Here is a 16670-nt window from a genome sequence, read left to right on the forward strand (position 1 = left end):
AGACACACACACAGACACACACAGACACACACACATACCCTCTCATGCCAACCCAACAGGCTCTCATGGCATGGTCATCTCTCCTGAGGAGTGCTGGCCTTGGCCACCATCAGCCTGCCATCTGCGGGGAGAGGATGTGGTCTCCAGCCCCAGAAAGCCATGCCTGCACAAGGCTGTTGCTCGCACGAGCTCAGCATCTGGGAGGTTTCTCTGCAAAACCTCAAGGCCCCACACCACCTAACATGACCATCCACCACCCAGCGGAGGCTGGAGCTCACCCTGCTTCTAATTTCAAACCTTAGGTCTGGAGGCTCTAGGAGGGGACGATCCAACCAATTTGCAGTCAAGGCTCCCTCGAGGGGTGGTGGCAAGACATACAGGCACTATCAAGCTTCTCATAGCAATTCAGGGTCTGTCTGGGGATACCAGGGCTGGGAGGGAACACAAAGGACTGGCCCAACCCTTGTTTCACAGTCAGAGAAGCCGAAGCCCAGAAAAGAGAAAGAGCCAGCTGAGGTCACTCAGCACGTCAGCAGCAAAGCTGAGCCCAGACCCCAAACTCCCAGCTGTTACCCTCAGCTCTTCCACGGCCCCTGTCGCTCCCATCACAAACCCTACCCAGAGCACAACCAGTGTGAGCCCCCCTCCTTTTCTCTCCCTCCCTTAAGCAAGAGGCTGAGCACTGCCCCCCAGTAAGGGTTCCATTCTATAATCGATCAGCCCACGTTACCTGCCCCCTAGTACTCCTCACAGCCGACTGGGTCCCAGACTGTCTGAGCTGAGGATGGGCAGATGCACACAGGAAAGGACTGTACAGTGTGTGCGCAGGAGGGTGGGCGGGACGCGGCAGTGGACATGTAGGGGAAGCTGGTGTGAGGGAGGGAGGAAAAGACAGAGCAGCAGGAAGCCAAGGGCAGTAGCTCTCACCTGCCCCTCTCCCAAGGGAGCTCCCTGCAGTGCCAGGGTCTGAGCTGAACTTGCTCAGAGAACTGCTCCTCACCACTGACTTTAGTCCGATGGAACCCGCCCCGAGGGAGGGGCTGGCCCCAAGCGAGGTGACTTGCTTTTTCCTTTCAGTGGCCGCCCTGGTCAGTGGGCAGGAGAAAGCTAGAGGCAGAGAAGAAGTTGTAAGTAGTTCCTGGTTCTCACGCTGCCCGGTGTCTAAGGAGGAAGGCCAGCAGGGGCCAAGCACACAGGTCGGGTTTGCAAACAGGCAGGAAGTTTTCCTGGAGCAAAACCCGTCAAAACAGAATTCTTTCGTTGGGTAATATTTTCCTCCCTGCTCCTGTCACTCATGCTCAAACAGGTCTGTTGTTGTTTTCACAATCTGGGAGAGGAAATCAAGCCCCTTTCAGCAGAGACCTCAGGCGCCAAACCAAACCACTCAACAGATACTCTCCCAGCCGGCTTCCCGTTCCCGAGTGGAGGAGGGCATGATGCAAAGTTTGGGGCTGAGGTTCACTCCACGCTCCCAGGTGCTCCTGCTCGCCGGCCCCCAGCCACATATGCTCCAGATTCCTTGGGCTCTGGCCAGAGCAACGCAGCCGAGAGAGAAGGAACAGTGGTCTCTTGTCCCGGATATGTGTGGTGAGTGTGGTGGCAAGTAGCATTTATTGGGCACCTGGTGTGGGTCAGGCACTTTGCATATATGACCTAATTTAACCTTCGCAACAACCTTCTGAGAGACTATTGCTATCCCACATTTACCTGCGAGGAAACGGGTTCAGAGAGGTTGAGTAACTTGCCCAAGGTCACATAAGTAGTGAGGGGGCAGGGCCGAGATCCGAACGCGGGTCTAAGTCCAAAGCCCTTCCCACTCTACTCCCCATCCTCCCTAAACATCTCTGGAAAAGAAACCTCCCAGCAAAACTCAGGGTGCATGGGGAAGTCTGCCAGCCTAGAATGGAACGTAAGTGTCTGAGAGCCCACCAGCCCTGGGACAGGACCGGATGGCACATGCTCAGATGCCTCACCGACAACTAGCAGCTCAGCACCAGAGGGGCTGGACCCAAACTGAGCCTCTAGAGTGTCCAGAGTGGTGGATTTGGCACAAGCGAGGAGGGGTCCCAGGGCATCCTGGGCAATCACTTACCTTCCTGCAGCTTCACGCTCCGGAGGTAGAGGGGGTTCCTCAGGACGTTGCAGCGGCCCGGCTCGTCCTCCTTGGTGAAGAGCAGCAGGTCCGAATAGGCGAACAGCGTCACCTGTGTCAGGCAAGAGCAAACAGAACTGGTTCTTCAGCTGTCCCAGAGGCCGGGAGCCATGACCTCTCCTAGAGGACCAGATAAGGATCCCTCATCATCTCAGACAGAACCAGGAACGGACTTAGTGTGGCCTCAGGCAAGGGCAGAGACCTGACCTGTAGTCGAGACTGCCCCTTTGTCCTACAGTTTTCTACAGCTCCACACCTCACAGTGGGAAAAAAATAATAAACGACAGAAATGACCCTCACCCTCCATGGCAGATGGCCCCCGCAAGCCTCTCCGCGGCCTGACAGCCCACAAGCCCACCTCTCTGGCCAAAAGCCCCTGGAATCTCCAGCCCAGCACCCTTGGCTTAGAGCCACTCCCGAGCTGCAGGATGTTCCGCATCTGTTTGGATTCTCCTCTAAATATCTGGCTCTAAGAGCACTAGATTTGAAATCAAAAGTCATGAGGCTCCTATCCCACTAAGTAGCCATGAAAACTCGGTTAAGTCCCACGAGTTTTCTCATCCATACAAACAGGGGCAGAGACTCTGCCCAGTTTCCCCACAGGCTCCTTTCACAAGCTCTGTGCAGACTGTGAATTGAAGCATCATGCAGTGTGAGATATTATGACAACCCAATCCCTTGCAGATAATTTTAACTGCAGTAATGCGCAATCAGTTCAAGAAAAAGCCAGTTACTTATGCTCCGATACAGACATGTGCACAACTTTTATCCCTTTTATGCACTAGCTGCTTCAAAAATAAAGGAGAAAGCTATTTTTAGACATTATAGGTAAACCAACAGGCATGCTCAGCATATTTTTGTGCTACAAAAATCCCCTTAATCCTCAAATGCCACTAAAGATTACACCATTCTTTGTTTTGTAAATCCTGCAGTGGTCTGTAGTCAAGAGCAATAAAATCCAATTTTAGATTCTCTGAGGAAAACAAAATATAATTAATTATGTGAATTTCCCTTTGCGGTGTCAAAATTCGACACTTCATCTCTTCTGAAGTTAGAAGAGTCAGCTAGGAGGGCCTGGCATGCACTAGCAAGGGTCGCAGTGAGTACCTGTTAGGTTGTCATTGAAGTTTAAAAAGCCAGCGTGTTAACATTTAGCTATCCAACTGTTAAAGGCAACCTAACGACTTCACCTCTGAGACTATCCGACAGAAATACTTATAAGGCTAGATAAATATGAACCTGTAAAGATGTTCTTAGCAATATTTTGTGATAAAAGAAAACTTATATAAACTAATGGGAGTGGGGAATGGGGATGACATAGGAAAAAAAAGGTAATAAAATAAACAAGGGAAGGGTGAAAGAAAAAAGAACAAACGCTCATCAAGAGAGGATGGATAAAATAAATTATGCTACCTTCATGTGGTAAAATTTTGTGCAACTACTAAAAGTATAAAGTAGAGCTACGTAGACAGAAGCTGTAATCTGTCCATCATGAGTCAAAACAGTGCAATGTGCAAAAATACCTAGTGGATAATCCAATCTTGTGAAACAAAACTATAAATCTGTCTATATTTAACATTTTTCAAATGTCTAAGATACCACACTCTTCACTCTGGGGAGTGGATTTTCCTTTATTCATTTCTGCTTAATTTGCGTTATTTTGCAACAGGACTCTGTTACTTTTGTGTAATTTAAAAGAATATAAATATTTTTCAAAGGACCACTTGGCTTCTTGAGTGTAACACAAACACAGAGATTTGAAGAATGTCGGCCACAGAGACAATACAGGGAGGGCGTCCTTGAGCAGGAGGCTCTCAGAGCCTCTAGCTCCCTTAATGGGACCAAAACATTAGGGCTCTGGAACCCTGGGTTGGCAAGGATCCGGGTGATGACTCTATCCCAACGCCCTCCTACCACAGCCCTGTCCCAACACAGCCCAACAGAAGCCTCCATTTGTTGAGCACTTATTTTCTGCTCAGTGGATCCTCACTTAAAAATAACATCATTGCCCTCATCTATAAATGAGGACCCTACAGCTCAAAGAGGTTAAGTGACTTGTCCAAGGCCACACAGCCAGCAACTATTGCCCAGGTCTGGCTGACACCAAAGTGCTCACTATACAGAGAGATAGCAATATGCCTTCGGTTGTCCCGTCTCTGATTGTGAAAGAATCCAACAAAGACCAAAAAAGAGGAGCAAAGGAGACCAAAAAATAAATGAAGTTGGGGTGGGGGGGATGATCTGAGAGTTCAGGAGAATTTGAGGGGTTGGTTGTCTGAGAGGAGGTCTTCAAAGTCCAAGCAGTAGAAAGGAGAAGGCTTTAAACTAGCCCAACACAAGCAAACACTGGGCTCCCCGACCCACTCAAGAAAAACCTGGAAGTCACCTGCAGACCCGCAGGGAAGCTGGCAGGGTAAGAGGTGGACTAAACAGTCTGTCAGAAGCCTAAAAAATTTTAAAAACGGCCCCAGCCCAGAAAGGGATGGATAGATGGCAAGCGCCCATGGGCAAGGTGAGAAAAGCCCCAGGCTGCCGCTCTGGCCCTGCTTCCCAGAACTGGAAATGTGGTCTAGACAGGAAGTGATTAAGGCATGAACGAAGAATTTCCCCAAAGGTCAGGTCAGGGAAAGAACAGAACTGGCACATGGCTGGAGGCAGGGCAGAGGGGCAAGCGTGCCAGGGGAAGGCAGGTGAGCCCCTCTTCCATCTCACCAGCATCCTGCTGGCTTTGCTCCAGCAGGAGCCACAGCAGCCCACAGTGGAGTGTCACCCACCTCCATGGCCCAATTACCTGCTGCCCACCAGGTGTCTCCCCACTACACTTGCTCCGAGGACACATCTGTTTTCCCAAAGGGTCAAGCGTTGAGGGATCACTTCCTTAGAGAATCCTTGCAACTTGGAGGGTCGCTTCTCCCAAGTAACCCTAAAGAAGCTTCCTCTGGGAAGCTGGCCTAAGGGCAGGCATTGCAGAAAAGACCTTGGTGCCTTAGTTAATGGTAAACTCAGTGAGTCAGTATGTAAAGTGAGGGTGTGTCTGTCTTGGGCCCCATAGTACTCCTGGAAGCTCAAGCACAGGGCCTGGCTACATTGTAGACACTCAATAACTATTATTAAAATGTATAAATGAGGCTACCTCATTTGGTTTATTTGATTTCAGAGCATATTAATGAAGTCTGTGACTGCTGGGAGGCTGTGTAATGAGGGCGGTTCACAGTGCGGGTCTGGATCAGCTCACAGACATTAGCAAACTGGAGCAGGCTCAGAGCAGAGAAGGAACCAAGAACTAAGAGGCAGCATTCCGGGAATAAAGATTGCTATTGAGCTTAAGAGAGAACTTTCTACAATTTAGCACTCTCCAGCAACAAAACCAATGCCTCTAGGGGCTGCCTCTGCAGACTCGAGAACTGGCTGGAAAACCATCAGCTAGAAGTCACAGGGAAGAAATCAGAACAGACGGCTCCTGAGGACTAACCAACACTGCAATTCTGCAAATTTATCCAAGCCCCTCTTGGACCGGGTCATAATTCTGGAATGAATAACATGACAGGACACTAAGATGCACATACTTTCTTCCTTGCATACATCAAAAAAAGAAATATATTTATTTTACTCATCTTCAAATTGCTTCTTTTGATCTTCGAAAGGGGTCTCTTAGTTCTAAGGTTCCAAAGAACCATTAGACAAAGAGTTTTTAGACAGATTGTAATCATGCTATGGCTTCTACTTGTGTTTACTAGTTAGTTTTTAAACAAACAGGCCAGAGGCAGCACGGTATCACGGAAAGCATGCCTGAGCCAGAGATGCGAGTGCTAATCCTGGCTCCATCCCCTATAAATAAGCCTTGAGACCCTCGAGTCCCAGTTAATCTTGCTGGTGCCTCAGTTTCCTCATCTATAGAGTGAGGACAATTGTGCCTTTGCTTCAAGAGCTAATTGAGATGTAATATGTAAAATGCATGCACAGTAACACAGTAAGTGCTCAAGGTTTGGAGACGTAAAGGTGAGTGGACAAATAAAAGAGCAAATGTAAACATAGCTATATATTTCAGGGTGGCTGCCATTTCTAAATGCCTTCTTGAGAATCTTGTGAATTTATAGCCCCACCTCGCTTTCTGACCCTTGGCCACTCGACTGTATCCACCACACCCTTCTTCACTGAGCACAGCACCCAGTGACTTCGTGTTCCTAAAACTCAAATCCCCCTCAACAGATGAAGTTTTACTCCCATAGAGGCGATTCAGAAGATATGCCAAGGTTCTTAAGAAAGTTCCCCAAGAGGAGGTCCAGAAATGTAGTGAGCAATGCCAGCGTGGTAGAAATAAGGATGCAGTCTCCCCAAGGAGTTCCCTTGAAAGAGACGATGTGCATTTGGAATATATGAGTTCTGGTCTGCTTATTCAAAAACAAAATAAAAGCAGCCTCTGCTTTAGCCACAATTACACATATACTGTCCCAGAATGCTGAGGCCGAAAGGATCCTTAGCGAGCAACCAACCCCAGCTGCCTCAAATACACACCCACTATTCGGATGAGAAGACTGAAGAAGGAGGGAGAAGTCTCCAGTGAGCCAGCAGCAGAGCAGGAGCTGGCTAGGTACTTCCTGCCTTCAGGTTTCCTGATCTTTCCACACTACCTCAAGCTGTCATTCAATGCAGCCAAGCCACACTGCCAGTGTTGAATGAGGGCCTGATCTACAGCAAGCCCCTTACCTTCAGGTAGCCTTGAAAATCCCAGGGCACCAACTTCTGTGCCCAAGTTGAGTCAAGCTCACAGGACTGAACTGGAGCCTGGCCAGCTCTGGGGACTGTGTGGGTGAGTGAAATTCTTCCAGTCAGACATCAGCAGGGACCAGCACCCAGGAAGGGTGACAGGATCTCTACACCCCAGACTCCGAAGTCCAGGAGAAATCACAGACTTATTCCTCAGAAGGCGATTTGAGATTTGGCTTAAAACAAACCCAGAAAACCTGGGTAATTGATGTTCCTCTAAAATTCTCACCCACAAGGTCATTCATCAAAGCTGAGGTGAATGGCCTTCTCTTCCGCTCCTTGGAGGAAGCTGGGATAGACAATAAGATGTCTTTACGGGGCTGTGAAAACTTTCTAACTATCAAACGTGGGCTAAACAGCTTTGCAAAGGGGTGAGCTCCTCATCACTACAAATGTACAATAAAAAGCTGGGTCACTGTGTGGTAAGGAGGGTATGGAGGGGGATGAAAGACTTTCCAGGTTTTTTTCACCCTGAGATTATATAATTCTAAGACCATCAGGAAGAGAGATGGAGGAGAGACAACGAAGCCCACCAGAAAACCCCGACTGGGAAGCACAAATGTAAGCCTTACCTCTGCAGCCTTGTTCCTCCCCTCGTACAGCAGCAGCTCCTCTGACAACAGGAGGGTCCGGGCAGGGTTACAGAGATCTAAAGGCTGAAAACAAAGTGGGCAGTTCAAAGAGGCCTGATGGAGATGGCTGTGGGTGGAAGGGGAGACAGCTTGGCAAAGCCAGACACAGAAAAGACTGCCAGGCCTCCCCACACCCCAAGAACCCACTCGCCCCCTCATACCCAGATGGAAACAGAAAGATACTCTTGTCCTGGGCGGAACTGTTGCTGCCACCTTCACCACCAGCCCTCACTGTGCGTCTTACACTCTCTGGCAGGAAGTCCAACCGCATGTCGCAGTCCTCCTCCCCCCAGCTCCCCCACTTCTCTGGGCTCCTGGGACTTCCCAGGCCCCACATGCTCCCATCTGTCCTGTCCATGTCTCACGGGATGATCTCTGCTGTAAGGTCCAGGCTCTCAGGATACCTCCAGAGAGGTCTCTGGATAACACACTGTGCCGGATTTGGTCACTTGAGTCCCTTCAAAGCCATGCCATCCCTGCTCTACATTCATAACACACGGTTAACTGACTCTTTCTCAGCCATCAGTTCCCAGGGGCCAGTTCTCACCTGAACCCCTCCCCCTATCCCATCACCCTCCCCCACATCCACTGAGGAGCCCCCGCTCCCTGCCCAGTTCAGAGAAAGCTCCTTAAAGCTCTGGACTACCCAGCAGGACTTATCCTCATGCATGCATCTTTATAACAGGGCTTCTAAGCACCTGACGCCAAGCAAAGTGCTGAACAAATGTCAACTACGCACAATGACTTGGGTGGATCTTACAAATAATATGAAGCAGAAGAAGCAGGGCCCAAAAGAATATATGCAGTATGGTTTCATTAAATAACATTCAAAAAGAGGCCACACCACGCGTGTTATTTAGGAAAGCACACATAGATGGTAAGAAAAGCAAGAAAATGATTATCATAGAGTCACACTAGCGGGTACTCTGCTGGGGAGGGAGGCATTCCAATCAAGAAGGGATATACGTGGCCTCTGGAGTGGTAGCAATGGTCTACTCCTTTATCTTCGTGGATATCAACTTTAAAATCATTTGTTAAACTGCACATTTAAGTGTCATGCCTTTTTTTGGTTTATATATTCTACAACTGAAAATTTTTCATAACTTTTTAAAAACTAATTTTAATTTTTTGTAAAAATTTTGAAATGAAAAGAAAAAATAACCCCTCGTGGATGCCAAGACCTTTGTGGTTACATCCCTAGAAAGAGAAGAGACCAAAAGAAAGTCAAAGAGAAATATGTCACCCGCCAGAGGTGTGCCAGGTCCTAAAAACTGTGAGTCCTAAGGTCCACTAGACAATGGCAGGCCTAGAGTGGGATGCCAGAGACACCAGACAAGGAAATAATGGTCAGAAATGAAGCCCTTGGGATGGTCACCTCTATGTTGCTGGTGACCTCGAGGATAAACTAACCAAGCCTTTATGGAAAGTAATTTGTCAATATATATAAAGAGCCTTTAAAATGCTTATGACCCATAACTCAGTCATTTCACTTCCAGGACTCTCTTCCAAGGAAAATAATCAGAGAGGCAAGTCATACACAAGGGTTTTCATCACAGAATTATCTACAATAATAGCAAGAGAAGTAGACATAACATAAGCGTCTGCATAGAGGACTGGTTAAATAAATATGGTACGTCCATATAATAGTGTGCAGCCACTACAAAACATAGGCTCAGAAAGTATTTAATAACATGGGAAACATTCGTGCTGCAACTTTCATTTTAAAAAAAGCGAGCGACAGGATAAAAAATGGATAGTAAATGCTCGCAGTGGTTAGATATGGGTGATAGAATCAATAAAGGTTTGGAAATGGGGAGGAAGAGAGAGAAGAGGGAAAAATAGGAGCAGGGAGATCTAAGGGAATCTCAGGCCACCAGCTATTATTGGCCAGACACGTTTGCCAAGACCAAGGAGGCCAGATAAGATGTCAGACTTCGAGGCTCTCCCTTGATCATCTCCAAACAATAAACCACTGGATGAGCCAGGAAGTAGAAGCCTCAGCACAGAGGCCCAGTGACAACACAAGCAGCTGTAGTGTGCCCGGTTTATCCCTGGAGAAAGGGGAGGTCCGTGGGTACAGGGAGGGGACCCCTTGTTGCTGGGCTTCCCTGCCCCCACTCTCCCAGAGACCTGGGCTGCCTCAGTACAACCCCGAGAATGCTAAGCGTCTGATGCTATTTGTCTTTCCCTAAAGGAGGCCGGGCTCCCAGTCCTGGAATAAGGGACTATCTCCGAGTCCTGAGATGAAGGACCCTCCTCTTTCTCACCTCCCTTGGGGGCACTCACCAGCTCACCTGAACAAAGACAGGAAACACCAGGACCTTGGGGGCCAGGGTGACATAGGTGCCATAGCTTGAGTGTGGGGTGTGTGGCCTCATGACTGGGCAGTTCTGGTAGTTTCCATGGCCCTTCATGGTCTGCACCGTCTTCATCAGCCGGGACTTCTTCCCTAGGCCCGTGTAGGACTTCCCTTTACTGGGACTGCCTGATTCTGTGGAACAGAGATGGGGGACTGTGAGGCATTTCCATGACCCCTGCGAAGGCATCCCCTCTGCAGAAGCAGGAGACAGACTCAGTCAACAGCCACTGCTGTGAGCATCTGCTACGTGCCAGGCCCTGTGCAAGGTGCTGAGAATAATACAAGGAGGCCTCAGAAGGGTCTCAGTTCTCAAGGAATTCTCTCACAATCTATGAGAGATACTGACACGTGAATAAACAACCCCAAGGCTTGGACGGAGCTGAGAGCGACCATCTGTGATGGAGGCTACAGTCCCCATCTGGTGACCCAGGGCCCAAATCAGAAGTATCGGTTTGGCCTCATACTTTTAAAAATCAGAAGATCTGACCTCACCAGGACCACAGTTCCACCTAGGACAATCAGTTGGGGCAGAGCAGCAACTGCCCAGGTGGCAGAGCACATGGTCTCCCCCTTACCCCATCCCCACCATTCCCTGCACGCACCTAGCACAGCTCTCCCACCCCATCACCTCTTCGGTCACACGGACCAAAGGACTGGAAATCGGGTCTCTGCAGTGGTAGCAGAGACAGTGGGCTTCCCCGGGATGTATCGCGGTCCTCCCTCCATCAGCCAAGGGGGCTGGAGCAACCTGGCTCACTGAAGTCAGTCTAGAACAAGGATCGGCTCCTGCTACTCCATTTCTCAGGAAAGAGCACCAGCCAGAAGCCAGATGGCTGTGCCCAAATCCCACTGCTCTGCTTACTGGCTTGGTGACCTCCAGCAACTCACTTCCCTCCTCAGAGTCTTGGTTTCCTCAACCATAATAACAGTTTCAAGCTCACTGGGTTGCTGTGAGGATTAAATGAGATGCTGTAAGTGAAGCCCCTAGCACAGGACCTGGGACCTATAAGTACACAATAAAAGTCAGCTGCTAACTTATTGTGGTTCTTGCTGTGATAATTCCTCCACTTGGAAAAGCAAGTTAATCATGTGTTTCAGGGAGTCTGGGAATCCTAGGTTTTATCACAGCCAGGAGTTCCTCCTGGCTTGGCCACCAACTCACAAACTATTCTAATCAGAAAAAGGAAAGAAAGACAGGGAGTGGGAGACACCCCCAGGGAAGAGAGCAGAAAGGATTCAGGGGGTTCCTCTTTAAGAGGATACAGCCAGACACTCCCCCACACTGAACAGGGATGTCCTGCAGGTCTTTGTCAATAGAGTTCCATGGGCAGAGAAGCAAAACAGAGAGCAGCTCAAAAGTCGGAGATTCTTGGACACAAGCAGGTAGGAGTCATACTCTGCAGCATTCAGGTTCTACCAACTCCTGGCTTCTCCAAGGGTTCCTGCTGCCAAGGTGGGCAGCCGACTGACTAGCCATCCCTCACCTGCATGCCCAGCTCATATCGCAGAGCCCAGGTGTCTTTCCACCACCCCCTGTCCTTGCAGCCAGGGGGTAAACATGTGGCCTGACTCCAGCTACATTTGGGGGAAGCTCCCCACCAACGCGAGGTCCACAACCTCAGAGGAAAAACTCAACTCAGAAGGTTTCGCACTAGTTTCCTCCACCCACCTTGTCCCCCTTCTCACGGAGCAGGGTGAGAAAAACAAGTTGACTCCCCCTCCCACAAGTGACCACGGATCCCAGCTGTATCTTGGGGTCGCACTCAAACCATAATCACTGAAACCACTTCCTGCCTCTTCGGGGAGGTGCTTCGAGAAAAGTAGAAAGAGCATGAACCCAGGACGGGGGCAGGGGGAGGGCAGACAGATCCATGGATGTAGTTACACAGCTCATGGTCTGATCCGGCCATGACATATGTCCCAGGGGGGTCTGTGCTGCCAGGCCATGGCCCCTTGCTGAAAGAACCCATCCTGAGTCTCTCAGGATTTGAGTTGCACAAGACACCTGAACGTGAGCACAGGCTTCCCCAGAGACTGGTCGTGCACCCTGAACAGTTTCCTTGCCCCTCTGAGCCAGTTCTCTCCACTGCAAAGTGTAAAGTGGACAAAACGCTGCCTTGCCTGTCCCAGGGCCAGTGTGGGAGGCACACACAAGAGACCCGATGGGAAAGGGGTTGGTGAATAACACCAGAGTGGGAGCGCACGAGGGACTACTACAAACCCCAAGCTGACAAATAATCCAGCCATCAGCGCTGGGGTTAGGACAAAGCTGCCGAGCCTCGGACCGTACTGTGAGCCTGGAACCAGACAGTCTAATTTCACATAGCCAAGCCTAGACCAGAGACGGCAAAAACCACAGAGGACCAACAAGCAGGGGACTAAGGCAAAACAGACCAAAATCAAAGAAAGATACTGTTTGCTTATGCCAAAATCTGGGCCCTGTGCCCCCTAGTCTCAGACTTTTAAAAGAATCCATTTCTTCCCTTCCCTAGCCTAGCTGTGTAAGGCTGTCACACAGTCTTCACCTTGGGCCTGAAGAGTGATGAAAAAGCCACTTGATGTACACCTCTGCCTTCAGGTGTGAAAGATCTGCTCAGCCTCATTTTATAGACAAGACAATTTAGGCCTGAGGTAGTTGGGTGACCTGCCTAAGATTATTTGGCCAGCAAATAGTACAAGGTGGGATCAGCCCAACCTATGTGGCTGTCATGCCCATGTGCTCCATCTCTATGCACTCCTAAATAATGTGTGGCTGGCTAGTGGACATGGATCTCCAAAACTGATTTTTTGAAGTATTTTTCGTTAAAACAGTCTAGTCTTGACTTCCCACCTGCTACCTCTTATCATCTGTGCTCCAAAACCCCACATCACCCCTCTTTGCTCTAACACCTGCTTCACTGACCAAACGCAGTAATTACTCGGCTTTGCTCCGGCTTCTGAGGTAAGTCTTGGCGGCCATTCTGCCCTAGCAGAGGCAAATCTGAGGCCCAGGCCGCCTTCACAGGGCACAGGACAATGCCAAGGGCACCAGTGGTCCTGGAAAACATGTCAACCACAGGCAGGCAGGCGCCTCAGGCCCCGGAAGGGCATCAAACCCCATTCAGCTCAGGATGGCTCAAAGCTCCCTCCTGAAAGAAGGCCAGGCAGCCCAGCCAGAGTCGGGGAAAGAAGTCGGCACCCTGGTGACAGCCTAGCCTTGGGAGAACCCTGAGTGTGTCTAAATGAAGCTTTGTGCCCTGAAATCCACCTCTTCTTCTGGACCCCAGGACTGGGAGCTATGAAGACTTGATCCCTGGTAAAGAACAAAGATGTTCTTGGATACCGAACATTATGAAGGAAGGTCAAGTTCCTCATACAATGCATTCAAATAGTTATTGTCATTATTAACATCATCATCATTACTTTTCTTGTCCCACTTCCCATGGCTTAAATGACTGTGCCCTTCTTGGGTCACTAAGTACTGTATTCTCAGAGGGGAAGCAAAATGTGGACACAGGTTAGGAGGATGGCAGGGAGACTCCGAGTCATCTCTCGGGTTGAGAGGGAGCCAATTGTCAATCACTGGCCCACCACAGGTGACACACCTCTCCAGCTCCCTTACTCGGTGACCAGTCTGCAAACCCTTAGAGGCAATCAGAATCATTCTCCTTCAGTCATCTGAGTAACAGAAATTCTACTGAGTACCTTCTGTCTTCTGTCACACATCCGGCATTGGACGCACAGAGTCGACCCAGGCCCTGCTCCTAATGAAGTCACCATTTAGCAGTGGCATCTCCACTCGAAGCTAATGCGCCAAATAAAAGCTTTTTTAAAAACTCAGGTTTGAATCACTATCAGACTCCTCTCCAAAAGGAACACAGATTCATTTCTGACAGAACAGGCCCAAACACCCAAATGCTCCAGCCTGGAGAGAATGAAGATTTTTCCCATCAGCAGCACTGAGCCTGATAAGAGCCCTTTTCTTCCAAAAAGACGCAAGCATTCTTTCAAGTACCCACTCTAAGCAAACATCATCTTCACAGTACTGTTAGAGGGGGACCAGCACAGAAGCAAGTACAAGTGCCTGGGAGAAGGCCACTCTCGAGGAAGGAGGTCAAAGGGAATTCTGCTGGCACTAGGAGAAGGGCTCAGGCATACTCAAGGCAGGCATCACAGACCAGCAGGCAGGGCCGGTCTCGGCTTCCTAGACACTTGTGTCAGAGGTCTCCAGCAGGCCCAGAGGGGGACTAACAGAATGCCCAGCCAACTCCAGCATCAGGATTGATATCTCAGGCTTCCTGAGAGAAGGAAATGATTTGAGTCCAGCTTTTTTCCCTGGTCATGACAAGACAGGGCCAGGATTTGAAGGCCAAAGAAGAATCATTCCAACAGCAGAGACATCCATGCACTTCAAAGATAACTACTCTTGGGATACAGACCACTGCTCACAACCACTGCCCCATTTAATCCTCCCACAGCCCTCTGAGGTGGGAATTATCAGCCTCATTTTATAGATGAAGAAACTGAGGCCCAGTAAGGGGACAGGAGTTGATCGAAGTCACACAGCCAGAAATCCAACTTGAGACCTCCCAGCTCCAAACTCCATGCCTCCCTTCTACGTAGGCCTGATCGTGTTGCCTACAGCACCTAACATATATTGGTTGCTCAGTAAAATTGGATAAATCTCAATTGAATGCCTGAGTCCTAAACACCATGTCTGTGATTGCTCTGGTAAGATCTCTCTTCCTTCTTAGGCAGGCTCTAAGGAAGAAAGACACTAGTTCAGTGAGGGAGAAAATGTACCAAAGGAAACAGAGTCTACATCAACAAGCAAGGGGATCTTGACTCTGTGGAGAGGGCCTCCAACCTCCGAGGAGGAGGCTGTACCTGACCTCCCAGCTGACCTCACAGTCTCTCCGGGGCTTGGGCTTTGGGAGGGCACAGCAGAGGACAGACTCACCTTCAGGGATGGCATCCTCCTGGTACACAGGCCGCAGCAGCTGCAGGGAAAAGACAGGAGAACCACCTCAGCCCCGGGAACAGGGCAGGACAACTAGACAGGCTGCTCACCCCCAGCCTGGGGACGAGAAGGGAACAACACCTCAGATAATGCGGGGAAAAATAGCAGTCATGCTACATGCTGAGAGGGGGCGTTCAGAGGGAACACAGAACCCAGAATCCTCCAGAATACTAGAGCTGGACAAGGCTTTCGCTGTCATCCCTTGGCCAAGTTCCCAACTTCCTTGATGGCAGTTTGTTCCAAAGTGCGTTCCATGGAACACTGGCACTGTGGGACGCTAACAACCCTGCCACAAAGAGAACACCAGCAGGGGAGTCTGGGAAATGCTGAGTTAAACCACGTCCAACCACTCTCTTCACTACGGGATGTCCTCAGAGCCTCAAATAGGCTAATTTGCATTGGGACTCTCCAGAAAAGGAAGAGTACGGGATATTTCTCAAACTTATTTGACCTCAGAACACTTTATTCCCAGAGTATCTCGTGGGACTAATGTTTTGGGGTATGCACTCCATCACCCCACCATGCCATCATTCAGTGTCTGCTTTCACACCCCTGTGACAGGGCGCTCACCACCTACCACACACAGCAACCCATTCCACTGGGGAAAAGTGCAGACTGGCACAAAGCTTTTCTTTCTTTTGAGGTGCCATCTTCCACTCTGTGACGTCCCCTGGTCCTAAATCTGCGCCCTGAGGCCACAAAGACCCACCTGCTCTCTTTACGCAGAGTAGCCTTGCAGCAGCAGAGCTAACACACAACCTGCCTCCTAGTTCAACACTCCCAGCCCCTCTTAGGCGCCTCGCCTCAAGTCTTTTCCTGGCCTCACACAGGGACCAATGCCCTTCACCTTCTCCAAACCAGCTGTCCATACCTGGCTCCCAGGGTTCAGCGGGGCCAGGATGATGTAGTTGGGGTCGGTGGGGGCAGTGGCACGGGACAGCGCAGGCAAGGTGTGCTGGCCCCCGCGCTTGGCCACCTCGGTGTAGCGCTCCCAGCCGCCGAGCAGCAGCCCATCAGAGCTGTCACATACCAGGTGGCAGCTGTGGCGCTGCTCAGGCCGTGCCTGGGCCCCATGGGTGCAGTTCTTCTCCCGCTTGTTGGGGGGTGACTGGAGGTCATGGGTGGACTTGCAAGAGGCCCGCCGCAGGACCCCACCATCTGGCCCCGGCTTGACCTGGGGGACCATGCGCCACACGAGCAGGATGATTTCACTGGGGCAGCTCCTGGAAGTTGGCAGGGGGAGGAGGGGAGTTACATAAAGAAGTTGAGTCTGGGGGAGACCAGGAAGTCAGCCAGGGTAAGGGCCTTCAGGGGAAGAGAGGAAGAGTAGTGAAGGGGAAGAAGCCCCTAATGTCAGGGCAGAAGCGGTGTAAGAGGCCGCTTAAGGCAGAGACAGCACAGGGGTCCCTTAAGTCAACTCTGACTGGCAAAGACTGAGAAAGATGCTGAGACCGAAGCCAGGGTAAACAAGGAGTACCAAACTCAACTAGTGACGTCTGTTGTGGGCAAAGCATAAGCAAAGAGGAGCAAACAAACCACCTACACGCAACCCCTACAATGGGCCATGAGGGTTCTACCCCAGTAGGTCAAAATTTAGAGGGCCCAAACATTTTAAAGAATAAGTTTTTAATCGTGCAATTGAAACAGCTGCAACATCTACATATCCTTTAAAAACAATGGGCTTAGCTCTGAGGTATCAGGAATAATTAGCTAAATAAGTAGCTAAAGTGGAAAGCCACCCCCTGGAGCCCCATCGGGAAC

At 50.0% G+C, this 16670-nt stretch overlaps 1 protein-coding gene across 1 annotated transcript in view; it reads right to left on the minus strand.

Annotated features, from left to right (window-relative positions):
• RGS3 (regulator of G protein signaling 3) overlaps positions 1-16670 on the minus strand; it is a 115682-nt gene that overhangs the window by 64826 nt on the left and 34186 nt on the right. The window contains 5 exon segments of the mRNA XM_039866859.1: positions 2093-2204; positions 7492-7575; positions 9846-10042; positions 14850-14889; positions 15781-16132. Of these exon segments, the coding sequence (XP_039722793.1) occupies positions 2093-2204; positions 7492-7575; positions 9846-10042; positions 14850-14889; positions 15781-16132 (785 nt within the window).

This window comes from Pteropus medius, unplaced genomic scaffold (genome assembly GCF_902729225.1).
Source record: "Pteropus medius unplaced genomic scaffold, Ma_sr-lr_union100, whole genome shotgun sequence".
Taxonomy (NCBI): Eukaryota; Metazoa; Chordata; class Mammalia; order Chiroptera; family Pteropodidae; genus Pteropus; species Pteropus medius.